Source organism: Oryx dammah, unplaced genomic scaffold, assembly GCF_014754425.2.
Source record: "Oryx dammah isolate SB20612 unplaced genomic scaffold, SCBI_Odam_1.1 HiC_scaffold_1, whole genome shotgun sequence".
NCBI lineage: Eukaryota > Metazoa > Chordata > Mammalia > Artiodactyla > Bovidae > Oryx > Oryx dammah.
The window spans coordinates 28,000,584-28,027,838 of NW_024070185.1; the positions used below are offsets into that span (position 1 = coordinate 28,000,584).

Here is a 27,255-nt window from a genome sequence, read left to right on the forward strand (position 1 = left end):
ACCACTGGAAAAACAATAGCCTTCACTAGACGGACCTTTGTTGGCAAAGCAATGTCTCTGCTTTTCAATATGCTATCTAGGTTGGTCATAACTTTCCTTCCAAGAAGTGTCTTTTAATTTCATGGCTGCAGTGACCATCTGCAGTGATTTTGGAGCCCCCAAAAATAAAGTCTGACACTGTTTCCACTGTTTCCCCATCTATTTCCCATGAAGTGATGTGACCAGATGCCATAACTAACACAATACTGTAAATAAAAAAGTGACAGTGATGCCATCAACACATAGTCCTGACAAGTAATATGATTTAAATTTTTAGCATGTTCTTCAAAAACAAAAATAAAGAGAAAACAAAGAAAAAGAGTTCTAAGAAATATTCTCTTTCATTTCTGAATTTTCACATGTACTAAGTAGACGTTCCCAAGATTCTGCCATTTCATTGTCCCACATGGCTGAAAGAATCAAGATACAGCTCACAGTATTAGATGATTCAAGGGACAAAGAATTGATTACAAATCAAAGCTGAACTGATATTCTTGATACCTGGCCTAGCATGAAAACATCTTAAATTGGTTAAACAGATGATGGAACGTCCAACTAATATATATTACCCAGATATCACAATCACTCTCTAGAAGAATATTACCAGAAATAACTAATGGAATAGCATGTGAGCAACTTGCTTGCAAACCATTTAGCAAATATAATTCTCTGTTGTGTACCTGCAACTTTTCCGTAAGTCTGAGGCTGTTTCAAAATAATTTTTAAATGAAGACATTAAAAAGCATGCAGCCTATGATATCATTTATATCACTTATCAGTCTGTTAGTGGATGGATGAGTGGGTGGAAACTCCAAGAGATGGAAGGGAGGAAGGAAGGGTGACTGGATAGAGAGAAATTTTTTCTTAATCCTTATATGTATACTAATTTATAACAAAACCATGTTTTAACAATTGGAACTGTAAGGGATGTGTAAATGGCCTTGAAATTTTAAGATAAACTAATGTATTTTCAATTGAAATTTACATTTTTATGAAATTTCATTATTATTTAATGCAATAAATCTAAATAAAGACCAATATTTGAACTAAGAAAGTTAGTAAAATAGAAAACAAAGACAAGTAAGTGCTTTACAAATTAACTCATTCAGTCCTCTAAACAATTCTGAGAAAAGTAATCCTATTACCACTTTACAAGTAAAGAAACTGGGGAACAGAGAGTTTAAACAACTTGCCCATGTCACATGGTGAGCATGAGTCAATACTCAAAATCAGGAAGAATACATACTTAACCCTACACCATGTTGCCTCCACTGTATAATAGCACTTAAGCAATTTTAGAACAGAAAATTAATAATTAGTAGTTTAAAAAATGTGTATACAGGAGACATGTATTTGTTCATGTTCATTAACACGAGATGCTGCTTTCATGCTGAGATGGGGGTAAGGGAACAAGAATTTTTTACCACCCACTATACACCAGGAAGAAAAGTTAAGACCAACCTAGATAGCATGTTGAAAAGCAGAGACATCACTTTGCCGACTAAGGTCCGTCTAGTCAAGGCTATGGTTTTTCCAGTGGTCATCTATGGATGTGAGAGTTGGACTGTGAAGAAAGCTGAGAGCCAAAGAATTGATACTTCTGAACTGTGGTGTTGGAGAAGACTCTTGAGAGTCCCTTGGACTGCAAGGAGATCCAATCAGTCCATTCTGAAGGAGATCAGCCCTGGGATTTCTTTGGAAGGAATGATGCTGAAGCTGAAACTCCAATACTCTGGCCACCTCATGTGAAGAGTTGACTCATTGGAAAAGACTCTGATGCTGTGAGGGATTGGGGGCAGGAGGAGAAGGGGACGACAGAGGATGAGATGGCTGGATGGCATCACCAACTTGATGGACCTGAGTCTCAGTGAACTCCAAGAGCTGGTGATAGACAGGGAGGCCTGGCGTGCTGCGATTCATGGGGTCGCAAAGAGTCGGACGCGACTGAACTGAACTGAATACACCAGGTACCATACAACATGTTCAACAAGCGTTATCATATTAATTCCTCATAACAACTGGGAAGACGGTATTATCTTTATTTATAGGTAAAGACTGTGAGGCCTGGTAAAGTTAAGTAACTTGCCCAGCTTCACACAACTAATAACTAGCAAGACTGAATATAATATCAAGGTTCACATTGATAATTTTTGTACTAGTTCAATAACAATTATCTGCCTGGGCCATATCCTTTCTAATATTCTTCAGTACTTCCCTCTCTAAGCAACCCTCATTTTTCTCTTCTCTAAGCAGTGTTCTTTTAAAAAAGTGTTAATATATATCTATTTAATCTGGGGTTGTGCTGGGTCTTCAATGCTGTGTGGGCCCCCTCTAGTTTCAGAGAGTGGGGGCCACTCTCCAGCTGTGGTGCACAGGCTTCTCATTGCAGTGACATCTCTTGCAGCGAGGCACGGGCTCGAGGGAAGGTGGGCCCCAGGAGTTGCAGCATGAGGGCTCAGCAGTTGCAGCTCCCAGGCGCTAGAGCACAAGCTCGGCTGTGGCACACAGGTCTAAATGCTCCATGACATGTGGGATCCTTCCGTATCAGGGATCGAATCCATGTCTTCTGCACTGGCAGCCAGATTCTCCAACACTGAGTCACGAGGGAATGTCCCAAGTAGTGTTCTTTATCCAACAACATTTAAACCTTCCCTAAAATAAGTTTTCTTGAACTTGCTATTTCTTTTTTTTTTTTGAATAGTCATAACAGTTTATTATTGCAGCCAGAATCTATAATAAACCTAAATGTCCATTATCCAGAGAACAGATAAATAAATTCATACATGTAGTATATTTATACAATGAAACATAATACAGCAAAATTTTAAAACTGCAAACATTAGTGAATAAATCTCACAGACACTATGTAACAGAAGCCAGATATAATGGGTACTTATTTATGTACCCAAGTAGTGTTCCTTATCCAACATTTAAACCTTCCCTAAAATAAGTTTTCTTGAACTTGCTATTTCCTCCAGCTAGAGGTATACCAGGTTCTAACATCAAAGGCAGCTGGTTCCTGAAAGTAGGCACGCACTTACCAACACCATTCTTGGTCTACCTTCCACTTGATAGTTCTTACCTATACTTATTGCTACCAATATTCTTAAAATATATTTATGTACACTTTTATTTAGACTCCAAATCGAGTGTGTTGAGGTTTTGCCAATATATTAAAATATGCATATTTCTTACCAACATTTATGGAAAAATCTAAAAATAATCTTTGAATCATAAGTTTTATACTACAGGAGCCTAGGTTTAGAAGTTTGAAATCACAATAAATGATCCATATTTACACAGAAGAATTGTTTAAAGAATTAAAATAAATCCCAAATTATTTCATTAATACTTAGAATATTTTATTACACAGTCAAGTATTAAGAAGTCTGCTATACTTTTTTTTTTTTTACTATTAATGTGGCTGAAATGACCATAATTAGTCCAATGACATAGCTTAAGCAGTAGGTAACTGTATGTTACTCTTTTAGTGCAGAGAAATCAGTTTTCATTAAAACTTTCACACAAACAAGTCACACAGTCTGCCACTAGAAAATAAACTTGAATTTTAGACCTTTGGAAATTGCTGGTTCTTGGTGGTTTCATCTAGTGGAAAAGAGCAGATTATTCGAATTAACTCTAGGTGGTGGAGTGGTAAAGAATCCGCTTGCCAATGCAGGAGACACAAGAGACACAGGTTCAATCCCTGGGTCAGGAAGATCTCCTGGAAGAGGAAACGGCAACCCACTCCAGTATTCTTGCCTGAAAAACTACATTGGCAGCAGAGCCTGGTGGACTACAGTCCATAGAGTTGCCAAGAGTTGGACACAATTGAGCACACACACACACACAATTAAACAAACAAACAAAAAAAACACACTGCCATATGAAAGAGGAAAATTTTCTACTGATTCACTTATCATTCAACTATCTGAAATTCACAGCCAGAAACAGAAGGAATACTAAAACATTTGAAAGAACGTTACCAGCAATTCTTAATAAAAAAGTTAACAATGAGCTTTCCATAGGAAAAGCAGATCCTAAGGGGGAAAAACAGGTGGATGTATTCACCATTTCTCCATAAAGACAAAATAATACACCAAAAATTGCATTAATTCACTACTTCATTAAATATAGATTTAATCATCTCTCTAGCTGAATAAAAGAAAGATAAAAACAAATACATTTTCTTCTTTGAAGGTTTATCAGAATTTGTACCAAAAGGCATTCCTGGACATTTACTTTTGTATTTTCCAAGGACATTAAAAAAAGGGAATCATACCTGTTTTACTAATAGCTTCCTGTACTTCAGCCATGGAACTGATTATTGCAACAAGAAGGTCAGTACTGGTGAGCCAACTGAGAGCTTGCAAACAACGTAACTGCTCCTTTTGATAGTCTACAAAAATAGAAAAAATCCGTTATGCAATGCTACAAAAAAGTATTAAAATTCATTTTAAAATTATGGGAATGTTTATTTATTTAAGAAATAGAACAAAAATTGCACATAGAACTTCATCTAGTATGCTGCTGCTGCTGCTGCTAAGTCACTTCAGTAGTGTCTGACTCTATGTGGACCCCATAGACGGCAGCCCACCGGGCTCCCCCATCCCTGGGATTCTCCAGGCAAGAACACTGGAGTGGGTTGCCATTTCCATCTCCAATGCATGAAAAGTGAAAAGTCAAAGTGAAGTCACTCATCGTGACCCCATGGACTGCAGCCCACCAGGCTCCTCTGTCCATGGGATTTTCCAGGCAAGAGTACTGGAGTGGGGCGCCATTGCCTTCTCCATGAAGAAGTCTATAATAAATGTTAGATATTGACTCTATTTATATATATAATGGTAATGGTAACTGACATCATAAAAAAAGAGAAGAAAACTTTCTTTAGTTCTACTTATATTATTTAATAGCTTACTTTTGAAAAGTTAAAAGTTGAAATAATTGTAGCCTCAGAATAGTCACGCATTCCAGGACTGACACAGACACTACTATGTTTAAAATACTATGTGCAAAATATGTTCCAAGGTGCTTGCTCTTTGGAAGAAAAATTATGACTAACCTAGACAGCATATTAAAAAGCAGAGACATTACATTGCCAACAAAGATCTGTCTAGTCAAAGCTATGGTTTTTCCAGTAGTCATGTATGGATTTGAGAGTTGGACTATAAGGAAAGCTGAGCACCAAAGAATTGATTCTTTTGAACTGTGGTGTTGCAGAAGTCTCTTGAGAGTCCCACGGACAGCAAGGAGATCCAAGCAGTCCATCCTAAAGGAAATCAGTTCTAAATATTCACTGGAAGGACTGATGCTGAAGCTGAAACACCAATACTTTGGCCACCTGATGCAAAGAGCTGACTCATTTGAAAAGACCCTGATGCTGGGAAAGATTGAAGGCAGGAGAAGTGGACACAGAGGATGAGATGACTGGATGGCATCACCGACTCGATGGACATGAGTTTGAGTATGGGAGTTGGTGATGGACAGGGAGGCCTGGCATGCTGCAGTCCATAGGGTAGCAAAGAGTGGGACACAACTGAGTGACTGAACTGAACTGACTGATGTGCAAAAGAGTTAGCTAGTAGGAACCTGTTGTACAGTGCAGGGAGCTCAGCTCAGTGCTCTGTGGTAACCTAGACCGGTGGGATCAGTGGGTAGGAGGGAAGTCCAAGAGGCAGAGGGTTTATGTATACATAACAGCCGATTCACAGAAGAAACTAACACAACATTGTAAAGCAACCATATCACGATTTAAAGACAAAAAAAAGGAACAGTCAAGCATTCAAAAAGACGTTTGCTGTAAACTCACATTTGCTCCATTTTTATTCAACAGATTTTTAACTCTGATCATTTTATACTAACTCAAATGAAGTGAAAGTAATTTATGCTACTAATCAATTTTAAATAGGGCAGAGTTTCTGGATTGACTACTGAAAAATCACTGTACAAACTCTTCAATTTACTGTGAAGAGCACTGAAATATAATAAAGCTATACCAAGTTGAAATTACATATACTTGCTACCTTGTTTATATTTTAATGTTTACAACAAAAATCAAAACCTAACTTACATATACATATACAGTTATTCATACACACATATATATCTATTGATACCTATATATGTAGATATGTTACATGATTTGACATTGTAAATGATTTTTTAAAGTCTTTGCATAATGAGCCAACATATTCACTTAGGATGTCACTTACGTTCAACTTAGATTTTTAAAAGCCCAAATGATCTTACTTGGAAATTTATGCTTTTCTTTGAGCTCTCCTGTACACACTAAAACGCCTATGCCTTCTCTGAAACTCTCCATCCAGGTAAAAAGAGAGACACACGACTGGCCCAAAATCTTGAGTCTGTTTGCTGCCAAAATTGCAATAACACCTTTCCGGAATACACGTATCAATCCTTTGAATGTTTTTTTCTTCATCTTGGCTTCCTCTTGCTTCTTTTCTTCTACTGTTGACAGAGCCTGGGCTAGAGTTCTAACTTCCAATTTTAACAACTCAAAGGTGTTGACCTGCTCCTGGAGAAAATCTCTCTGTGTAGATAAGGCAGATGATCGGCTGTAGAGAGGATAGAAGGCGCCAGCCATCAGTGCACAGGCTGCCAGCAAGGAGGTCTTTTCCCTTTTGGTCTGGGATAACAAGTTTTTGAAGTGGGAATTTTCAAATACCAATTGTTCGTGTGACTTCTCAATACGGTTCAATTTTTCCATATTTTTTTCAGCAATTTCTTGAAATTTCTAAAAGAAGAGAAGTCAAATAATATATTTGATCAAGAAACAAATGGGCATTTTAACCCGTCTTTATGTCAATCGATGCCAAAACCAATACAGAATTGTAAAGTAAAAATTAAAAATAAATAAATAAATTTAAAAAATTAAAAAAAAAGAATTATTAAAAAAAATAAATAAATAAATAAAAAAGAAAGCCTTTTGCTAACAACTATTTCTTTTTCTTCCCAAGATCTATGTTCTAAAATTCCAAAAAAACACGTATGACAGAGCAACAGTGGGCCAAACAGCTTAGATCCAATGTGCACAGGTTTTTAATCCTCTTATGTGGAAGCTTTACATAAAGTAGAACACATAAATTTTAAAATATTTTGTAAATTTCTTGTACATTTTCACATACATACACATATTCAAAAAAAGAAAATTTCTTCTACTCCTCAGTAACAATTATTTCCTATTTTTAAACAGAAATCACACAGGCATTAGAGGCTTTTCTATATGTAAAAAGACAACTTTTTATCAGAATAGCAAAGGATTAAATAAATAATACAACACACACCATCTGACTATCTGCCACTTACTAGATGAGAAGGGACTGATTCTCAGAATACACTCTCTTACTTCAGTTTCTTCTTTCCCAAGACAGAAGGCTGCACAAAGCACAGCGTCAGTGCTGGGGAAAAAAATGCTAATTGTGGGGTGGGCCTCCGCAGCTCTCTGGTCCTTTTTTCCTCATCAAGGTACATATAATTCAAAACTTAATATGGAACACAAAGAAATTTTAACTGCAGGCACTTGATTTTAATCTAGAAATAGACTAGAAAATAAACTCACTCTCCATGAAATCTTATGTCTAATCATTAAGGAATTACTGAAGCAAATATTTAGAAGATAACAGATGTCAACTTTTTTACTGATTCATTTATCATTCAATAAACATTTATCGATTACTCACTAAATTCCATATGCTAGGAAAACAGACAAATAAATCAATGATTGTGGTATAACATGATGGTGGAGCTACACTAGATTGCCAGAAATGCATAAAAGGGTAGAGAGGCAGCCGGAAATAGATAGTCCTGGCATAAGGATGAGAAATTAAAACACACCTAGAAACTGATAAAAATCTCAAATATATGACAAAAATACTCCTCTCTATATAGAGAAAACAGGAACACAATGGAATTTTTGGAAAAGAGAATTAAGAGGCTAGACTTACACAGCCCATTTTCATTTTAGGCTACTTCGTAGAAGCAGCTGATATCTAAACATAAAAGAACTCATAACAACTCAACAACAACAAACAACTCGATTAAAAAAAATGGGCAGACATCTGAATACACGTTTTTTCCCGAGTACGCATGAAAAGGGCCAACAGGCACATGAAAAGATGTTCAACATTACTAATTATCAGGGAAACGCACATTAAAGCCACAGTGAAATATCATCTCGTTACCTAACCAGGTCCGACTGCCCGAGATGCAGCGAGCCAAATGGCGAGACAGGTTTGCAGCAGAGAAAGGGTTTATTCACGAGGCAGCCAAGCGAAGAGATGGGAGAACAAATCTAACATCCACCTCCCCAGAGGCCACTGGCTGGAGACGGTCCTGGGTAAAGCTGAGGTGTGGGGAGCATGAAGAGAGGTAATTGGAGATAAGAAAAAGGTGAGGTATCATCAGTCTGCACAGGCGCAACCAAGCTACGTGCTTCTCCATGGGACGCACGTTCTGAGGGTGGAGTTTTTGGTCTTCTGACGTCAAGAGGTCACCACCAGTCCTAACCAGCTCAGACTCTAACTGGACACAGCTGACTCTAAGTTCCTGAAAAACCAACTCAGGCAAACATCTTGTAGGCTACATGATGCCTAGAGGACAATTCAAGGGAAGCTTGATCAATGAAGGCAGGTTACAGTTAATTATTTATTAAGCAATTTACAGTTTAATGGAGCTAACTGATGACTACCCTTGGTCTCAATCTCATGCCCATTAGAATGGCTATTATCAAAAAAACAACAAATAAGAATTGGTGAAGATGTGGAGGAAAAGGGAATTCACACACTATTGGTAAGAATGTAAACTGGTGCAATCACTATGGAAAACAGTATAGAAATTACTCAAAAAATAAGTATATAACTACCATATGATCCAGCTATTCCACTTTTCCATATAAATTGAAATATGGAACAACTAACTTGAAAAGATATCTTGCTGCATTGCACCCTCCAAGTCTTAAAGTTGCCCAGCCTCAACAGCCTGGAGACAGTTTCAGAGACACCAATGGTTTGCTGCCACAGTCCCCAGACTTTTTGGCACCACAGACCAGTTTCACGGAAGACAATTTTTCCATGGACAGAGAGTTGGGGAAGATGCTTTTTGGATGAGTCAAGCACATTACAATTATTCTGCACTTTACGTCTAATCTAAATGCTGCTGCTGATCTGACCAGCAGGTACCAGTCTTCAGCTTGGAAGTTAGGGGCCCTTGATTGATTGGATAGAGGGATCTTACACAAAGGGTCCTGGAGTGACACCCCACCATGTGTGGCAGATGCTGGGCAGGACGTGGGAACAGTCTTTGCTACTCAGGGGAGGAGGCGGCTACCATTTATAGAGGGAATTGACATCAGGTGGGCGCATCAGTTTCCAGGAGCTAATTAAGCCTGATAATTAAGAGAACTGGATATTCATGTGAGTGAAGCAGGGACTGGTCAAACAGGGGATGTACCAAGAGCAAGAGAACAGCCATCGTGAGTGGCCGGACGATACATATGTTCACCCCTATGTTTATCGCAGCACTATGTACAAGAGTCAACATACGCAAACAACCTAAGTGCCCATTAACAGACGAACAGACAAGGAAGATGTGGTCTATACATACAATGCAATACTATTAAACCGTAAAAAAAGATGAAAACTAGCCATTTTCAACAACAGGGATGGACCTTGAAGGTACTATGCTAAATGAAATAAGTCTGACAGAGAAAGACAAACACCATACGATTTCACTCATGTGGAATACAAAACACAAACAAGAACCAAAAAAAATGAAAAAAACCAAGCCAAAGCAAACACAGATCCAGAGGACAGAGTAGCGATTACCAGAGGAAAAGGGTCTGGGGAGGACAAAATGGTTAAAAAGGGGTCAACTGTATGGCGCTGCATGGAAACCAGACTGGTGGAAGTGGGTGTGCTATAGTGTATCCAGAAATTGCATTAAAATGTACACGTGAAACTTAAATAAAGTTATAAATAAGCTACCTCAATTTTTTAAAAGAAGAAATTGTTAAAAGAATACATGTAAAGTCTATATGTAAGTAAAAAAGCAATCTCTAAAGACTGTTTAATTGTCACATGTTGTCCTAAGTCATTCTTGGTTTGAGTAATTATAATCAAGATAAATATTAATGGTTATCAAAACAATCAACTGGGACAATATTGAACTAAATAACTAGAATTAGCAAAGTGAGATATTTGAATTAAGGATTTTAAAATAATGAAATGAAGTACTTAAATTTTTAAAGCTCTTACTGACAAATGTTAGACTAAGAAAACCACACTAATATTAATGCTGCTGCTGCTGCTGCTAAGTCACTTCAGTCGTGTCCAACTCTGCCCAACCCTGCAGATGGCAGCCCACCAGGCTCTGCCGTCCCTGGGATTCTCCAGGCAGGAACACTGGAGTGGGTTGCCATTTCCTTCTCCAATGCATGAATAAATACTAAAAGTTTTAATTATTTTTTAACAATTATATTCCCTCATTCCTGGTAGCTCTACTGAAATCCACAATACAGATCTGACTGCCCATTAGCCCAGTGGTCCCCAACCTTTTTGGCATCAGGCACTGGTTTCGTGGAAGACAATTTTTCCATGGACAGCAGGGGCAGGGGCAGAGATGGTTCAGTCAGCCGTACAAGCAATGGGGAGTGATGAGAAGTAACAGTTGAAGCTTTGCTCACTTACCAACCTGCTCCTCACCTTCTGCTGCAGTTAGTCCATGGCCCGGGATTTGGGGACCTTTGCAATAGGCATCTTTCCTTAGATACCTCAATAACCATCTCAAGTACTGCTGTTTTTCCTATTAAATCTGTTTATAATGTTCAATTGCTAAGTCATGTCCAGCTCTGACACCATGGATTGTAGCCCGCCAGGCTTCTTCTCTGTCCATGAGATTTCCTAGACAAGAATCCTGGAGTGGGTTGCCATTTCCTCCCCCAGGGGATCTTCCTGACCCAGGGGTCAAACTCGCCTCTCCCGCACTGGCAGGTGGATGCTTCACCACCAAGCGACCTGGGAAGCCCCATGCACGTGCGGATACTCAGTCATTAAGTCCCGTCCGACTCTCTGAAGCCCTATAGACTACAGTCTGCCAGGCTCCTCTGAATTCTGGAATGGGTTGCCATTTTCTCTTCTAAGGGACCTTCCTGACCCAGGGATCAAACACAAGCCTCCTATGTCTCCTGCACAGCAGGCAAATTCTATACAACTGCACCATCTGGGAAGGCCTCTGTTATTTTGTTCAGTCACTCAGTCATATCCGACTCTGCCAGCCCACAGACTGCAGCACGCCAGATATCCCTGTCCCTCACGATATCCCACTTTGCTCAAACTTACGTCCACTGAGTCGATGATGCCATCCAGCCATCTCATCCTCTGTTGCCCCCTTCTCCCTGCCCTCAGACTTTCCCAGCATCAGGGTCTTTTTGAATGAGTCAGCTCTTCACATCAGCTGGCCAAAGTATTGGAGTTTCAGCTTCAGCATCAGTCCTTCCAATGAATATTCAGGACTGATTTCCTTTAGGATGGACTGGTTGGATCTCCTTGCAGTCCAAGGGACTCTCCAGAGTCTTCTCAAGCACCACAGTTTGAAAGCATCAATTCTTCGGGGCTCAGCCTTCTTTATGGTCCAACTCCCAGGTGGCGACAGTGGTAAAGAACCCACCTGCCAATGCAGGAAATGTAAGAAAATCAGGTTCAATCCCTGGGTTGGAAAAATACCCTGGAGTAGGAAATGGCAATACACTCCACTATTCTTGCCTGGAAAATCCTATGGACAGAGGAGCCTGGCGGGCTACCGTCCATAGAAGCACAAAGAGTTGGTCACTACTGGAGCAACTTGGCGTGCATGCATGCTCATATCCACACACGACTACTAAAAAACCAGAGCTTTGACTATATGCACCTCTGTCACAAAGGGATGTCTCTGCTTTTTAACACACCGTCTAGGTTTGTCAGAGCTTTTCTCTCACGGAGCAAGTGTCTTAATTTCAAGGTTGCAGTCACTGTCCACAGTGATTTTGAAGCCCAAGAATAGAAAGTCTGTCACTGTTTCCATATTTTTTCCCATCTGTTTGTCATGAAGTGATGGAAGCAGATGCCATTTTCTTTGTTTTTTGGATGTTGAGTTTTAAGCCCGCTTTTTCACGCTCTTCTTTCACCTGCAAGAGGCTCTTTAGTTCCTCTTCACTTTCTGTCATTAGTGTGGTATCATCTGCATATCTGAAGTTATTGATACTTGTCCCAGCAATCTTGGTTCTAGCTTGTGATTCATCCGGCCTGGCATTTTGCATGATGTACTCTGAATAGAAGTTAAATAAGCAGGGAGACAATATACAACCTTGATGTACTCCTTTACCAATTTTGAACCAGTCTGTTGTTCCATGTCTGGTTCTAACTGTTGCTTCTTGACCTGCATAAAGGTTTCTCAGGAGACAGGAAAGGTGGTCTGCTATTCCCATCTCTTTAAGAATTTTCCAGTTTGTTGTGATCCACACAGTCAAAGGCTGCAGTATAGTCAGTGAAGCAGAAGTATATGTTTTTTCTGGAATTCCCTTGCTTTTTCTATGATCCAACAGGTGTTGGCAATTTGATCTCTGGTTCCTCTGCCTTTTCTAAATCCAGTTTGTACATGTAGAAGTTCTCGGCTCATGTACTGCTGAAAACTAGCTTGAAGGATTTTGAACATGACCTTGTTAGCATGTGAAATGAGTGCAACTGTGCAGTAGTTTGAGCATTCTTTGGCACTGCCCTTCTTTGGGACTGGAATGAAAACTGACCTTTTGCAGTCATGTGGCCACTGCTGAGTTTTCCGAATTTGCTGGCATACTGAGTACATCATTTTAACAGCATCATCTTTTAGAATTTGAAATAGCTCAGCTGAAATTCCATCACCTCCACTAGCTTTGTTTATAGTAATACTTCCTAAGGCCCACTTGACTTCACACTCCAGGAAACCCTGGGAAGCCCTAAAACATGTTTATAATAGTCTTCTTTATATCAGTAAATTGAACAAACATCTGCCCAATTTTTCAAGTCAAAAACTTTGTAATCAGTCTTAATTCCTCCTTCTTTCACCTTATCCTCTCCATTCCCAAATCAGAACCATCCACAAGCACAAGAGGGCTTATCTACAAAATACATCCTCATTCATCTCGACCGCTACCACCTTAATTCTAATGATCATCGGCACTAACTATTCACCCCTAAACTTCAAAGCTAGTTTCATGTCGAACTGGGTCAGTCCAATCCTACTGCTGGAACTCTATCTTTACTGAACCAAGGTCTCCCCTTCAAGTCACAACACCTCCACATGCCTTCTGCAAAGACATCACCATTTCCCAGGATCCTCAGCTGGAAGGAAAAAGGCTATGGGCTGCTCTTCTGCTATCCAGACATGAACCTTACTATGCCTTTTCACAATTTATCCATGGTCTCCAGCACCACCAGGTGCTGACTTCCCTAATGCTACGTAAGTTCTAACCATATCCTGAACCCATTTCAGGGTATATCTATTCCATGACACCTATTACTATCAGTCCTATTCATGTTGACCTTGACCTTCTCTGAACATAATTAAACTACTAGACACTTATTTCTACACTGCTACTTACTTGTTTCATGTGTGTTTATTTACTCTCCCTCAAATGCAATAGAGTTTTAGTTCCTAAAGGCCAGGGATTATTTACTCCAGTGCCTGTCACAATGCTTTATACCCTTCAAGTATTTAATAAGTATTAAATGAACTAAATAATCCTTTATAAAATGTTCCCTGGTGCTTAGAACAGCACTTTACCCATAATAAGCACTGAGTAAATAGCCAGTGAATAAAAACTTTACAAATATAAAGCAAAGAAAAAAATAATCAAAAAAGATATAATTTCTAAATATAATTTGGACCTTATCAACATGTCAAAATTTTGTTTTAAATTAATCCTGATATTCCAGGGGGACCTGCAGAGCTATTGCATTATTTACCATGAATTCTTCTTGAATAACAAAGCTTGTTTGAGAGTAAGGCTGGAAATTACTATAAGAGCAAATATGTCTTAAAAAGAAAACTGGTGTTCTTTACCAAAGATTAAAGGCTAACATTTTTCTAACAAACATAAGGAACATCACCTTCAAATAGAACAAAAGCACTCCTAGTACTGAGATAATCTGCTCCTTGGTGTGTTAATTTCAGAAATAATATTCACAAATTCCCCCTTAAAATATCTTTAAAAAGTTTAACAACCTGAAATTTTTATAAACTTTATATCTTCTACATAGTTTTTTTTGACATGCCAAAAATTCTATCTAATTTCACTAGTTTTCCATGACTCTGATAAATTCAAAGTGCACTGAAAATGAAGTGAACAGGACAGCTTCTTCCCTTAATGAATTATGCACTTACTTCCTGAAATACAGAAGCTTTAAGGGACATCTATTGGCTTTCAGCAACCCATGAACTTTGAGACCTTGGGCCAGAAATCAGACACTTCCCTGTGGAGTAAAACTTTTTTTATCACTTTTACTTGCTGAGTTCTCATTCTTTACGTTGGCAAAAAATTAAACTGCAAACTGGACAGTCAGTGACAAATAGACATCAAAGGACTTCATTTTAAAAGGTTTTATTTTTATGTTACCTATATTTCTTATACAATGGTAGTTTTTTTAAAATAATAAACATAAATCTGCCTGTTTTTCCTACAATGTAAATGTTTCTCTGTTAAAAAATAAAGCACATTTTGTGAGGAAATTGGAGTCTTCAATACATTGTCAATGGAAATGTTGAGATGGTGTGCACAGACTTTTGAAAAAGTTTGGCAGTTCTTCAAAAAGTTAAATACAAAGTTACCACACAACCCAGCAATTTCATTATCTGGTCTTCAATATATATACTGAAATCCCATAACAGTTATTTACTTACCTTAAAAACACTATCTTCATTTTGGAAGTTTCAGTTCAGTTCAGTTCAGTCACTCAGTCCTGTCTGACTCTGCAACCCCATGGACTGTAGCACACCGGGCCTCCCTATCCATCACCAACTCCCAGAGTTTATTCAAGCTCATGTCCATTGAGTCGGTGATGCCATCCAATCAGCTTATCCTCTGTCTTCCCATTCTCTTCCTGCCTTCAATCTTTCTCAGCTTCAGGGTCTTTTCCAATAAGTCAGTTCTTTGCATCAGGTTGCCAAAGTATTAGAGTTTCAGCTTCAGCATCAGTCCCTCCAATAAATATTCAGGATTGATTTCCTTTAGGATGGATTGGTTGGATCTCCCTGCAGTCCAAGAGACTCTCAAGAATATTCGCCAACCCCACAGTTCAAAAGCATCAATTCTTTGGTGCTCAGCTTTCTTTATAGACCAACTCCATGTACATCCATGTACATGACTACTGGAAAAACCATAGCTTTGACTAGACAGACCTTTGTTGGCAAAGTAATGTCTCTGCTTTTTAATATGCTGTCTAGGTTGGTCATAGTTTTTCTTCTAAGGAGCAAGCATCTTTTAATTTCATTTGGAAGTTTAGCACGTCAAAAATAATAGGTGTCAAAAACGGTACATGCCTGTGTGTATTCTCTAGTTTCTAAGGCAATACAAATTATAAAACTATCCAAAGAGATAAGTCAAGCCCTCAAAAGAAAAAGAGTTCTCTTCATCATTTGACTGAAAATAAACTGTCAATACAGGCCAAATGCTTGATTTAGTGATTGTTAAAAGATATTACCTCAGACTGCTAGAAAGTTAGCATGACCTCTAAGATCAGATCTGTCTCACGCCTCCCTTCCTTATGGGCTTTCAGATGCTGAATACAAAGCCCAGGTGGCTCTAGTCTCCTCTATGAAGGCTTCAAACTTTAACCATCTTCTCTTCTGAGTCGATAGCACTCTTTTGGCAAGTAATTATGTACAACCTCAGGATAAACCTTCTATTATTTAATTTTTCACACGTTTCTATAGTGCCTCTCCAACTAAATCTGACACTTTTTGAGGAAATAAGTATCTCACAGAATGAAACAGAGTGTTCCATAAATCTTATACATAACATTTATTCAATTAATAATTATATTCTGTAAAGTTATTTTGCTATTCTTACCTACGGTAGTAATTTTGCAATACAGTATGCTAAAATTTCAATCTCTCAGAAAAAAGAAGTCTGAAAAAAACAAGACCAAGAACTATCAACTTTGATTAACAGTGTGGCCCTGGTTAGCTTTTTCATACATTATCATGTTTAATTACTAAATAAACAAGATTCACTCAGAAAAGTGAGGTCAGGAAATATAAAACTGAGTTGTCACTAGACCTGTTTTCAGATATTACTTCATATACAAAAATAGCATGTTCCTAAAAGAAAGTGTTTGTGAAGTCGCTCAGACATGTCCGACTCTTTGCTACCCAGTGGAGTATAGCCCACCAGGCTCCTCTGTCTGTGGGATTTTCCAGGCAAGAATACTGGAGTAGGTTGCCATTTCCTTCATCCAGGCGATCTTCTCAACCCAGGGATCGAACACAGCTTTCCTGCATTGCAGGCAGATGCTTTAACCTCTGAGCTACCAGGGAAAGTGTTTAGCATGATGCAAAAAAAGACTCCCTGATAAGGATGATGATAATATATTCAAACAGCACACAATGTTTACTTTGTAGTTACTAAATGCCAAGCAAGGTGCTAAACATGTCATATCTGTTATCTCCATCCTAATTCTGACCCCACAACTTCCTCACTATACAAATGAGCAGTTCTCTGAATCTTACTTTTCACATTTGTAAAACAGAAATGATATTTAAGTGACTTTTCTCACATGTTTATTATGAGGATCATGGAAGAGGAGGCAAGCAAAGGTATGAAAAAGAGTTAAAAATGGGATCAAGCATTATAAAAATTCAATTGATAGTATTATTATTAATAAAAACAACTTCTAGAACAGTTATTTGAAAAGTAGTCAGAGAACTTTCCTGTATTTCATTAGAGGTGCCCAATCGTAACAGTGTGTTCCGAACTGTGTCTAACTCCTTGTAAATCATGTCTCCCTACCATCATCAATATAAACAAGCTGCACTTTTACCTCTGAATATTTTTAGAATTCAATTTAAAAGTAAAAAAATTTAACATCTAACAACACTTTTATGAGTAACTTATTTCTAGCCAAATGTACTCTTAATAATGTGATGGAAGAGAAATAAAATGCAATATATTATGATGAACCTGAATTTCTTTGATTTTTCTTCTTCAATTTAAACTCACTTGACTTTACTAAGGGTTTCTCTGATAGCTCAGCTGGTAAAGAGTCTGCCTGCAATGCAGGAAACCCTGGTTCGATTCCTAGGTCAGGAAGATCGGCTGGAGAAGGGATAGGCTACCCACTCCAGTACTCTTGGGCTTCCCTTGTGGCTCAGCTGGTAAAGAATCCACTTGCAATGTGGGAGACCTGGGTTCCATCCCTGGGTTGGGAAGATCCTCTGGAGAAGGGGACTTTACTAAACTGTCACATAAACTAGAAGTGTTTAAAATAAACATCATATCAAGGGTTAACCATACTTAACTGACAGTGAAAAATCTTTAGTTTTAGAAAGGAAGTTCTTGTTCCAGTAATTTCATCTTTTCAGACAGAAAAGAAACAAGAATATAAATACTAAAATTACAAAAGCAAAGTCAGTAAAGCAATGTATCATGGCACTCAGTCCTGATGCTTTGGTAGGCAAAGATGTTTGAGATATATTTATATGATGGCCCAAAGTTATTTAAATTCACAAATTACCCAACCATGTAGCTAGCACATTTTAACTAATACTAAAACCATGCGAGAGCTTCCCAGGTGGCACTAAGAACCCTCCTGCCAACGCAAGAGACATAAGAGACACAGGTTCAATCCCTGGGTCGGGAAGGGCACAGCAACCCACTCTAGTATTCTGGCCTGGAGAACTACCCAGACAGAGGAGCCTAGCAGGCTACAGTCCATAGGGTCGCAGACTCGGACACGACTGAAACAACTTAAGAAAGTGAAAGTCTCTCTGTCTTGTCTGACTCTGCCACCCTATGGACTCTAGCCCAACAGGCTCCTCTGTCCATGGAATTTTCCAGGCAAGAATACCGGAGTGGGCAGCCATTCCCTCCTCCAGGGGATCTTCCCAATCCAGGGATCGAACCCAGGTCTGCCACTCTGCAGGTGGAAGCAACTTAGCACGTACGCAAAAACATGCTAAAACCAAGCTTCCTACTCTAATTTTATTACCTAATAGCATTCCCACCACCTGCTTTAAAGCTTAAACATCCGAAAGTCTTGCAAATTATTCCGCATTTTTTCAAATAAAAGCTATTCATATCCAAAAACTGATTTTTATTAAACTACCTTTTACTAACCACTTATTTACAATAACCAAACACTAAACAGAGACTCTATGGATAAGTCATTTATTTTCCAGCAGGTGGTATCTATTAATGGCTATGTTCTCCTGACATATAACATTCTCTATAACCCATAATCCTATCAAAACTGTGGATTTTTCCCTCTCATGTCCTTATCAACATAATTTTTGAAGTTTAAATAATATAAAATGAAAATATCTTTATCTGCATTGCAGCTCGGGAAAAAAAGCAGAGATATAGAATTAATCATAGGAAAATATCCCAAAATGAAATTTACAGATACTGTAATATGCAATATAATATTAGTTTACCAAATATAAACCCAAATTAAATGTTGCTGTGTATCCAATTATATTTTATGAAAATTCAAATACTGTACATAAATAATACAGACAAATGCCAATATATAATATTAATGTACATTCAGGAATAATGAAAATGATAGTTTCAATTTGCATATTCAGGGATCAAAGCCATATGTTACACATTCTTCAGGAAAAAAGTCTTCAGTGAGAGCTGCTCCTAAAACATCAGCATTTGTGATGCTGATTCCTTTACTTGAGAAAGTGAATTGCTATGCCTTCCTGCAGATTTATAAAGGAAATGAGTTCAAAACACTGATAGGATAGTTTGAAATCAAGAATTTTGTTCTTTTTTGTCCAGGTTGCTTTGACTGTTAGGGGTCTTTTGTGGTTCCACACACATTTTAGGCTCGTTTCTCTTATTTCTATGAAGAATTCCTTTGATATTTTGATGGGGATTGAACTGAACCTGTAGATCGTTTTGGGTAGTATGGTCATTTTAACAATATTAATTCTTCTGATCCATGAACAAGGGATGTGTCTCTCTTTGTTTGTATCTTCTATTTATTTCTGCAAAGTCTTGTCATTTTTATTGTCCAGATCTTTTACTTTTCCAGTTAATTTATTCCTAAATATTTTATTGTTTCTGATGCTACTGTGAACAGGAGCACTTTATTTTTCCAAGGCTTCTTCATTAGTGTAAAGGAATGTCACAGATTTCTATAAGTTGATTTTGTAACCTGCCACTTTACTAAAATCATTAATTACATCAATTACATGTAATTACTTAATTACAATAGTTTTTGATTGACTCTTTGGGATTTCCTATATGTAAGATCACAGCATCAGCACGCCATAGTGATAAAAACAATATGGCATTGGCACTAAAACAGACTTCTAGACCAATGGAACAGAACAGACAGTCAAGAATTAAATCCCACCCTATATGGTCAACTAATATTCAACAAGGGAACCAAGAAAACCAATGAGAAAAGGATGGTCTATTCAGCAAATGGTGCCAGAAAAATTGGAGAAACATGTACAGAACAATGAAACTAGACTCTTCTCATACCTCTCACAAAAATTAACTCAAAATGGATCCAAGACTTAAACATAAGACCTAATACCATAAAACTCCTAAAGAAAACATAGAGATAAAGCCCAAAGATATCTGTCTTGGGAATGATTTTTTTTGGATATGACATCAGAAGCACAAGCAATACAAATAACAATCAACAAATGGGACTATATCACATTCAAAAGCTCCTGCACTGCAAAATAAACAATTAACAAAATGAGGTGATTGCCAACGGACTGGAAGAAAATTTTTACGAATCATGTATCAGATGAGGGGTTAATATTCAAAATACATAAAGAATTAATAACAACTTAATAACCAAAAAAAATAGTTTTAAATGGGCAGAAGAACTAAATAGACATTTTTCCAAACCGGACATCAAAATGGTCAACAGACACATGAGAAGATGCTCAACATCACTAATCATCAGGGAAAGACAAGTAAAAACCACAATGAGACGTCACCTCATAGCTGTTGAGATGGCTATCGTCAAGAAGACAAGAGACAACAGGGGACAGTGAGGGCGTGGTGGAAAAACCCTTACACACTGCCGGAAAGACGGTAAGTTAGTCCAGCCACTGAGGAAAACAATATGACGGTGCCTCAACAACTTAAAACTAGACCTGCCATCCAGGAATTCTGCTTCTCAGAACATACCCAAGGGAATGAAAACAGTAATTCAGTGAGATATATGCACTCCTGTGTTTACCATAGCACTATTCACAACAGCCAAAATACGGAAACCACCCAAAAGACCAACAACAAATGAATGGGTAAAAAAGATTTACCTACAGAATGTAATATTTTTCACCCATGAGAAAGGAACACATCCTGCCATTGGTGACAGCATGAATGAATCTTGAACATAATATGTTAAGCAAGACAAGACAGACAAAGACAAGCACTGCACAACATCACTTATATGCAGAATCTAAGGAGATCAAACGTGTAAAAACAACAACGTACAAGAGAACTCCCATCAGACTGTCAGCTGATTTCTCAACAGAAACTCTACAAGCCACAATGGAAAGGCATAATATATTTAAAGTGATGAAAGGGAAGAACCAACAACCAAGAACACTCTACCCAGCAAGACTCTCCTTCAGATTTGATGGAGAAATCAAAAGCTTTCCAGACAAGCAAAAATTAAGAGAATTCAGCACCACCAAACCAGCTTTACAACAAATGCTAAAGGAACTTCTCTAGGCAGGAAACACAAGTGAAGGAAAAGACCTACAGAAAATGAACCAGAAACAATTAAGATACAGGTAATAGGATCATGCTGTGTGCTGTGCTCAGTCACTCAGTCATGTCCGACTCTTTGTGGCTCCATGGACTGTAGCCTGCCAAGCTTCTCTGTCCATGGAATTCTCCAGGCAAGTAGCCAGTCATTTCTCCAGGAGATCTTCCCGACTCAGGGATCAAACCCAGATCTCTACATTGCAGGCAGAGTCTTTACCATCTGATTAGATGTCATATATGTTCACTGAACATAGACAATAATATGGTGCTGTAAGCATATAATGTAATAAATATTACAAAGGCAACCATATCACAATACATTAATATATCAAAGTAATATGATGTATACCTTAAATTTACACCACATTGCATGTCAAATTTATCCCATTTTTTTAAAGTGATAGGAAATGAAGAAAATTGGAAGATTCACATTACCTGATTTCAAGACTAACCAAAAAATACAAAAATCAAACCAGTGTGATAATGAAAAAAGAATAGACATATAAATAAATGGAATAGATGAGAAAGTCTAAATAATAGACTTGGACAAATGCAACCAACTGACTTCTGACAAAGATACAAAGGCAATTCAATAGAAAAAGGATAGCCTTTAAAGAAATACTGCTAGAATATGGACATCCAAATGCAGGAAAAAAAAAAATCAATCCAAGCCTCACACCTTTACAAAAATTAACTCAAAATGGATCACAGACCTATATGTAAAACCTAAAACTATACGAAATCTAGAAAATAAGCAGGAAGAAATCCTGGTGACCTTGCACTAGGGAAAAGAGTTCTTAGATACAATACTAAAAGCCCAGGCCATAAGAGAAAAATGTATCAAATTGAACTTTATAAATTTAAAACACTGGTTCTGCAAAAGTTCTTTTAAGAGACTTGGAGACAATACTTGCAAATCATATATCTAACAATGTTTGAAATTCAGCAAGAAGAAAATAAGCAATGTAATTACAAAATGGGCAAAAGATATGAATAGATAATTCACCAAAGAAGATATACAGATGGCAAATAAGCATATGAAAAATGCTCAACATTATTATTCATTAGGGAAAGTCTAAATTAAAACCATAATGACATAGCACTGTACACCTATTAGAACAGCTAAAAACAAAAAGAAAAAAATGATGAAACCACATGCTGGCACAGATGCAGAGCAATCAGAACTTTCTTACAAGCCTAGTGAGAAGGCAAAATGATAGCCACTTGGGAAAACAATTTGATAGTTGCTTACAAAGTTAAATACATACTTACCATAATAACAGAAATCAGACTCCTAAGTGTTCACCCAAAAAAAAAATTTTTAACTTATATGCAGAGTACATCATGTGAAATGCCAGGCTGGATGAAGCACAAGCTGGAATCAAGATTGCCAGGAAAAATATCATTAACCTCAGCTATACAGACAACACCACCCTTATGGCAGAAAGTGAAGAACTAAAGAGCCTCTTCATGAAAGTGAAAGAGGAGAGTGAAAAAGTTGGCTTAAAACTCAACATTCAAAAAACTGAAAAACTTGGCTTAAAACTCAACATTCAGAAAATTAAGATCATGGCATCTGGTCTCATCACTTCATGGCAAATAGATGGGGAAACAATGGAAACAGTGACAGACTTTATTTTGGGGGGCTCCAAAATCACTGCAGATGGTAACTACAGCCATGAAATTAAAAGACGCTTGGAAGCATCTTTTCTCCTTGGAAGAAAAGCTATGACCAATCTAGACAGCATATTAAAAAGCAGAGAGATTACTTTACCAACAAAGGTCAGTCTAATCAAAGCTATGGTTTTTCCAGTAGTCCTAAATGGATGTGAGAGTTGGACTATAAAGAAAGCTGAGCGCTGAAGAATTAATGCTTTTGAACTGTGGTGTTGGCGAATACTCTTTTTTTCTTTTAATTTGAATGCTTTTATTTATTTTTAATTTAAATTTATTTATTTTAATTGGAGGCTAATTACTTTACAATATTCTTGAGAGTCCCTTGGACTGCAAGGAAATCGAACTAGTCAATCCTAAAGGAAATCAATCCTGAATATTCATTGGAAGGACTGATACTGAAGCTGAAACTCCAATACTCTGGCCAGCTGATGTGAAGAACTGACTCATTTGAAAAGACCTTGATGCTGGGAAAGATTGAAGGTGGGAGAAGGGGACGACAGAGGTTGGATGGCATCACTGACTCCATGGACATGAGTTTGAGTAGGTTCCAGGAGTTGGTGATGGACAGGGAAGCCTAGCATGCTGAAGTCCACAGGGTTGCAAAGAGTCAAACACGACTGAGAGACTGAACTGAACTGAATGATCCACAAAAACCTATCCATGAATGTTAAAAGCATGTTTAATCATAATTGTAAAAAAAATAAGAACAACCCAAAGGCCCATCAGCAAGTACCTAGATAAACAGTGCTACATCCATACAATGGAATATTACTCAGCAGTAAAAAGGAGGGAGCTACCGATAAAACCAACAATGTGAATAACTCCCAAACATATTTTGTTGAGTGAAGAAACACCTAAAATGCTACATACTGTATGATTTCAGTTATATAACATACTGCGGCTTCCCTGATAGCTCAAGTGGATAAGAATCCACCTGCCAAAGTAGGAGACTCAGGTTCAACCCCTGGTCTGGGAAGTTTCCACATGCCACAGAGTAATTACCCTATACACCACAACCACTGAGCTTGTGCTCCAGAGCTCAGGAACCACAACTACTGAGCTCTCGTGCCGAAACCACTGAAGCCCATGGGTCCTAGAGCCAGTGCTCCGCAAGAGAAGCCACTGCAATGAGAAGCCCACACCCACACCTAGACTCAAGCCCTCACTCTCTGCAACTAGAGAAAAAGCCTGTGCAGCAACAAAGACCCAGCACAGCCAAGAAATACGTATAATTTATATAATATTCTGGAAAAGGCAAAACTGTAGGGATGCAACAAACCTGCAGTTCCCATATATAGTCAGTTGTTTTTTCTCAAAGGGACTAGGGATACTAAATCAGGAAAAGTAAACTCTTGAATAAATGGTGTGGGAAAATGAACCTCATCCTCCATTTAACATCACATACAAAAATTAATTTGAGATGGATCACAGACCTAGACAAAAAGTTAAAACTATAAAACCTCAGAAGAAATGATATGTTATCTTCAGAATCTTGAGCTATAGAAAGATTGCTTACCACATAAAAGTACTCAAAAGAGAAAAAGATTTATAAGTTGAACTTCACCAAAATTTTAAAACTTGTGATCATCAAAATAAATACTAAAAAATAAAAAGGCAAGTGAGATATGAAAGAAAATATCTGGGATACATATGTATGATAAAGAATTATATCCAGAATTTATAAAGAACTTCTGAAAATCAATAATAAAAACACAAACAACCCAAATTCTTAATGTACAAACACCTGTAGAGACACTTCATAAAATAAAATATGTAAATGACAATAAGAACATAAAAAGTGCTCAACACCATATTCACCAAGAAAATGTGAAAATCACAATAAAATTCCATTTTAAAACAACTAGAATGGCTAAAATTTAGAATACCGACAATGACAAACTTTGCAGAGGATATAGAACAATGAAAATTCTCACAAATTGATGAGAGAAATATAAAGTGATAGAACCATTTTGGAAAAAATATCTGATAGTTTATTTATAAACATACATCTGTCTTATAAACTAGTGTAGTTAAACTACACTCTTAACTACAAAATGAAAACATATGTCAATAAAACAGTTAGACAATAATGTTTGCAACAATTTTGTTTACAACAGCCAAAAGCTGGAAAAAAGACAAATATCCATCAATTCACAATTTATTAAATTGTGGTATAATTATAAAGTGGAATACTACTCAACTATAAAGAAGAATGAACAACTAAGAAATACAACAAGCATGAATATTAAAAATATATATGTTGAGGGAAATAAGCCAACCACCAAAGACTATACACTGAATGATTCTAGAACAAAGGAAAATAATCTATGATGATAGGTATCAGAACATCAGAATTCTGGGTACCTACGGGGAGTAGAAACTGACCGGAAGAGAGCACAAGAGAACTTTCTGAGGTAATGAAAATGTTTAAGTCTTAAATGGGGCGATGGGTATATGGGTGTATACACTGATCAAAATATCATACTATATACTTAAAATCTGTTCACTGTATGTCAATATTATCTCTAAAAAATTTATTTAGGTCTCTTCAGTGGTAGAAAATGCAGAAGATATCACATTGCATTCTGCATGTAGTGAACAAAAGGCCACTTTTAGAGAGTGTATGAATTCATTCAAATTCACAGAGAAAAGCTTAACTTCATATGGGGCTTAAATGCTTGGGAAAACAGAGTGGTCTTATTTTAAGCAACTGGAAACTGTTTATTGGCAAATTTTTAAAATGTGGTTTCTTTTTTTAATTAGACTTGACAATATAAGAATGAGTGGATCAAATAAAGAGGTTAAAACTGAATCAACTATGAGAAGTCTATACAAAAAAAGTATAGACTGTCATTGTTATTTCTGATTGAGCAGGAATGAGAGTTAGCAATATAAAGTATGTTGATAATATCTTGTATAAGAAAAAAATATGATTTTGCTAACTACACATAACTTCTGTTCTCAATCAAATCCAACACAGAGGATGTATTACCTCTCACAACCAATAGGTTTGCTATAGGATCTATAACTATAATTCAAAGTCTTCAACGTTAGGCACTACAGCAAATTTCAACCTCAAATGAATTAAAATGATGGGTTCACATATTAATAAAAATCTCCACAAATGGAATAAACTGGATCAAAGTATATCTACACTAAAACTGATAATATTTTACCAAAATTTCTTAACCTTTATTTTTAAAATGAAGGAAATACAATTTTAGTATTTAATTGATCTGTGCATTTTTAACCAGAGACCCATTTACTTTCAAACTTAAGTGAGACAATCCTTAATCCACCCGAGTGCGTGCATATGCATGTATGCCCACTTGTGTACGTGTCTTTGCACAATCACACGTACATGTAACCCAAACAAGCAAGTTCTGTGTGGTTCTCCGAAGCTTTAACTGACTTGGTGTTGGTATTAAAAGAACACACTTGAAAGTAAAAGATCGAGCATCCCGTTTTAAAGCTCTCTGTGGCAGTCGCATACCTGTGCCCTCTTCTGCACCTCCAGGAGGAGTTCAGAGTACTGCAGCTCCAGTTCCTTCTTTTGTTTGTGCCAGCAGCTCTCCTGGGCTTTGATCTGCTCTGCCACTTTGTTAAAGGTGTCTTCCTGGGTTTGCTGAAGCTCTTTCATCGTATCAGACTTGTTTTTACAGATATACTCTAGATGACTTATCTAAATGGGGAAATGCAATACAGAACAAGATATGCTCACCAATGTGTTCTTTGTATCATCTCCCCCAAAAGCTATTCTAGAATTTTCTACTATATTTTAGGCCTTAAGATCATACAAAAATTTTAAACTAAAATGAAAAATAAATGAAGGAAACAGGAGTTAGTAGAACAAAACTATATTTTAGCAGAAAATGTTTCACTTATATGGATAGATGACATCTGTTTCTCTAATAAAATTCTATGTGTGTGCTCAGTCACCCAGTCGTGTCTGACTCTCTGTGACCCCATGGGCGCAGCCTACCAGGCTCCTCTGTCCATGGCATTTTCCAGGCAAGAATACTGAAACTGGTTGCCATTTCCTATTCCAGGGGATCTTCCTAACCCAGGGATCAAACCCAAGCCTCCTGCATTGGCAGGTGGATTCTTTACCACTGTGCCACCTGGGAAGCCCCAATAACTAACAAAGTTACTTATTCTACAATCAATTTTACTGAGAAAATTAAGAAGAATATTTTTACCTCTAGAACCAAAGCTCAAGCTGTTCAGATATTTCAGTGGAAAAGGAAGTATTTAAATGAGATTTACAAATCTACAAACATTTTACATATAATAAAGCAGAATGTTCCAGTCATTTTTTATTTCACATTCAAAACACTGGAAAGCAAATCTTCATCATCTAACATGTATGACAATTAACGATGTTTTGAAATTATGAAAAACTATTAAAATACAATACCATATCAGAGAGCTAAAACATGTACTCATTTTAATTATCGGTAATTTGGAAATCTGTTACATACACATTCACAGCTAAGAACAGTATCTCCACTTATCACAATTTATTCCCTTATTTCCTCAATCCTACTTCT

At 37.3% G+C, this 27,255-nt stretch overlaps 1 protein-coding gene across 4 annotated transcripts in view; it reads right to left on the bottom strand.

The window, feature by feature from the left end:
* The window catches only part of CCDC171 (coiled-coil domain containing 171), a 333,839-nt gene that overhangs the window by 184,385 nt on the left and 122,199 nt on the right, over positions 1–27,255 (bottom strand). For all 4 annotated transcript variants that reach the window (XM_040240019.1, XM_040240011.1, XM_040239996.1 and 1 more), the window contains 3 exons: positions 26,199–26,387; positions 6,289–6,793; positions 4,322–4,438 (listed from right to left, as the gene is read on the bottom strand). In XM_040240019.1, the coding sequence (XP_040095953.1) occupies positions 4,322–4,438; positions 6,289–6,793; positions 26,199–26,387 (811 nt within the window). The remainder of the gene's footprint in view (positions 1–4,321; positions 4,439–6,288; positions 6,794–26,198; positions 26,388–27,255) is intronic.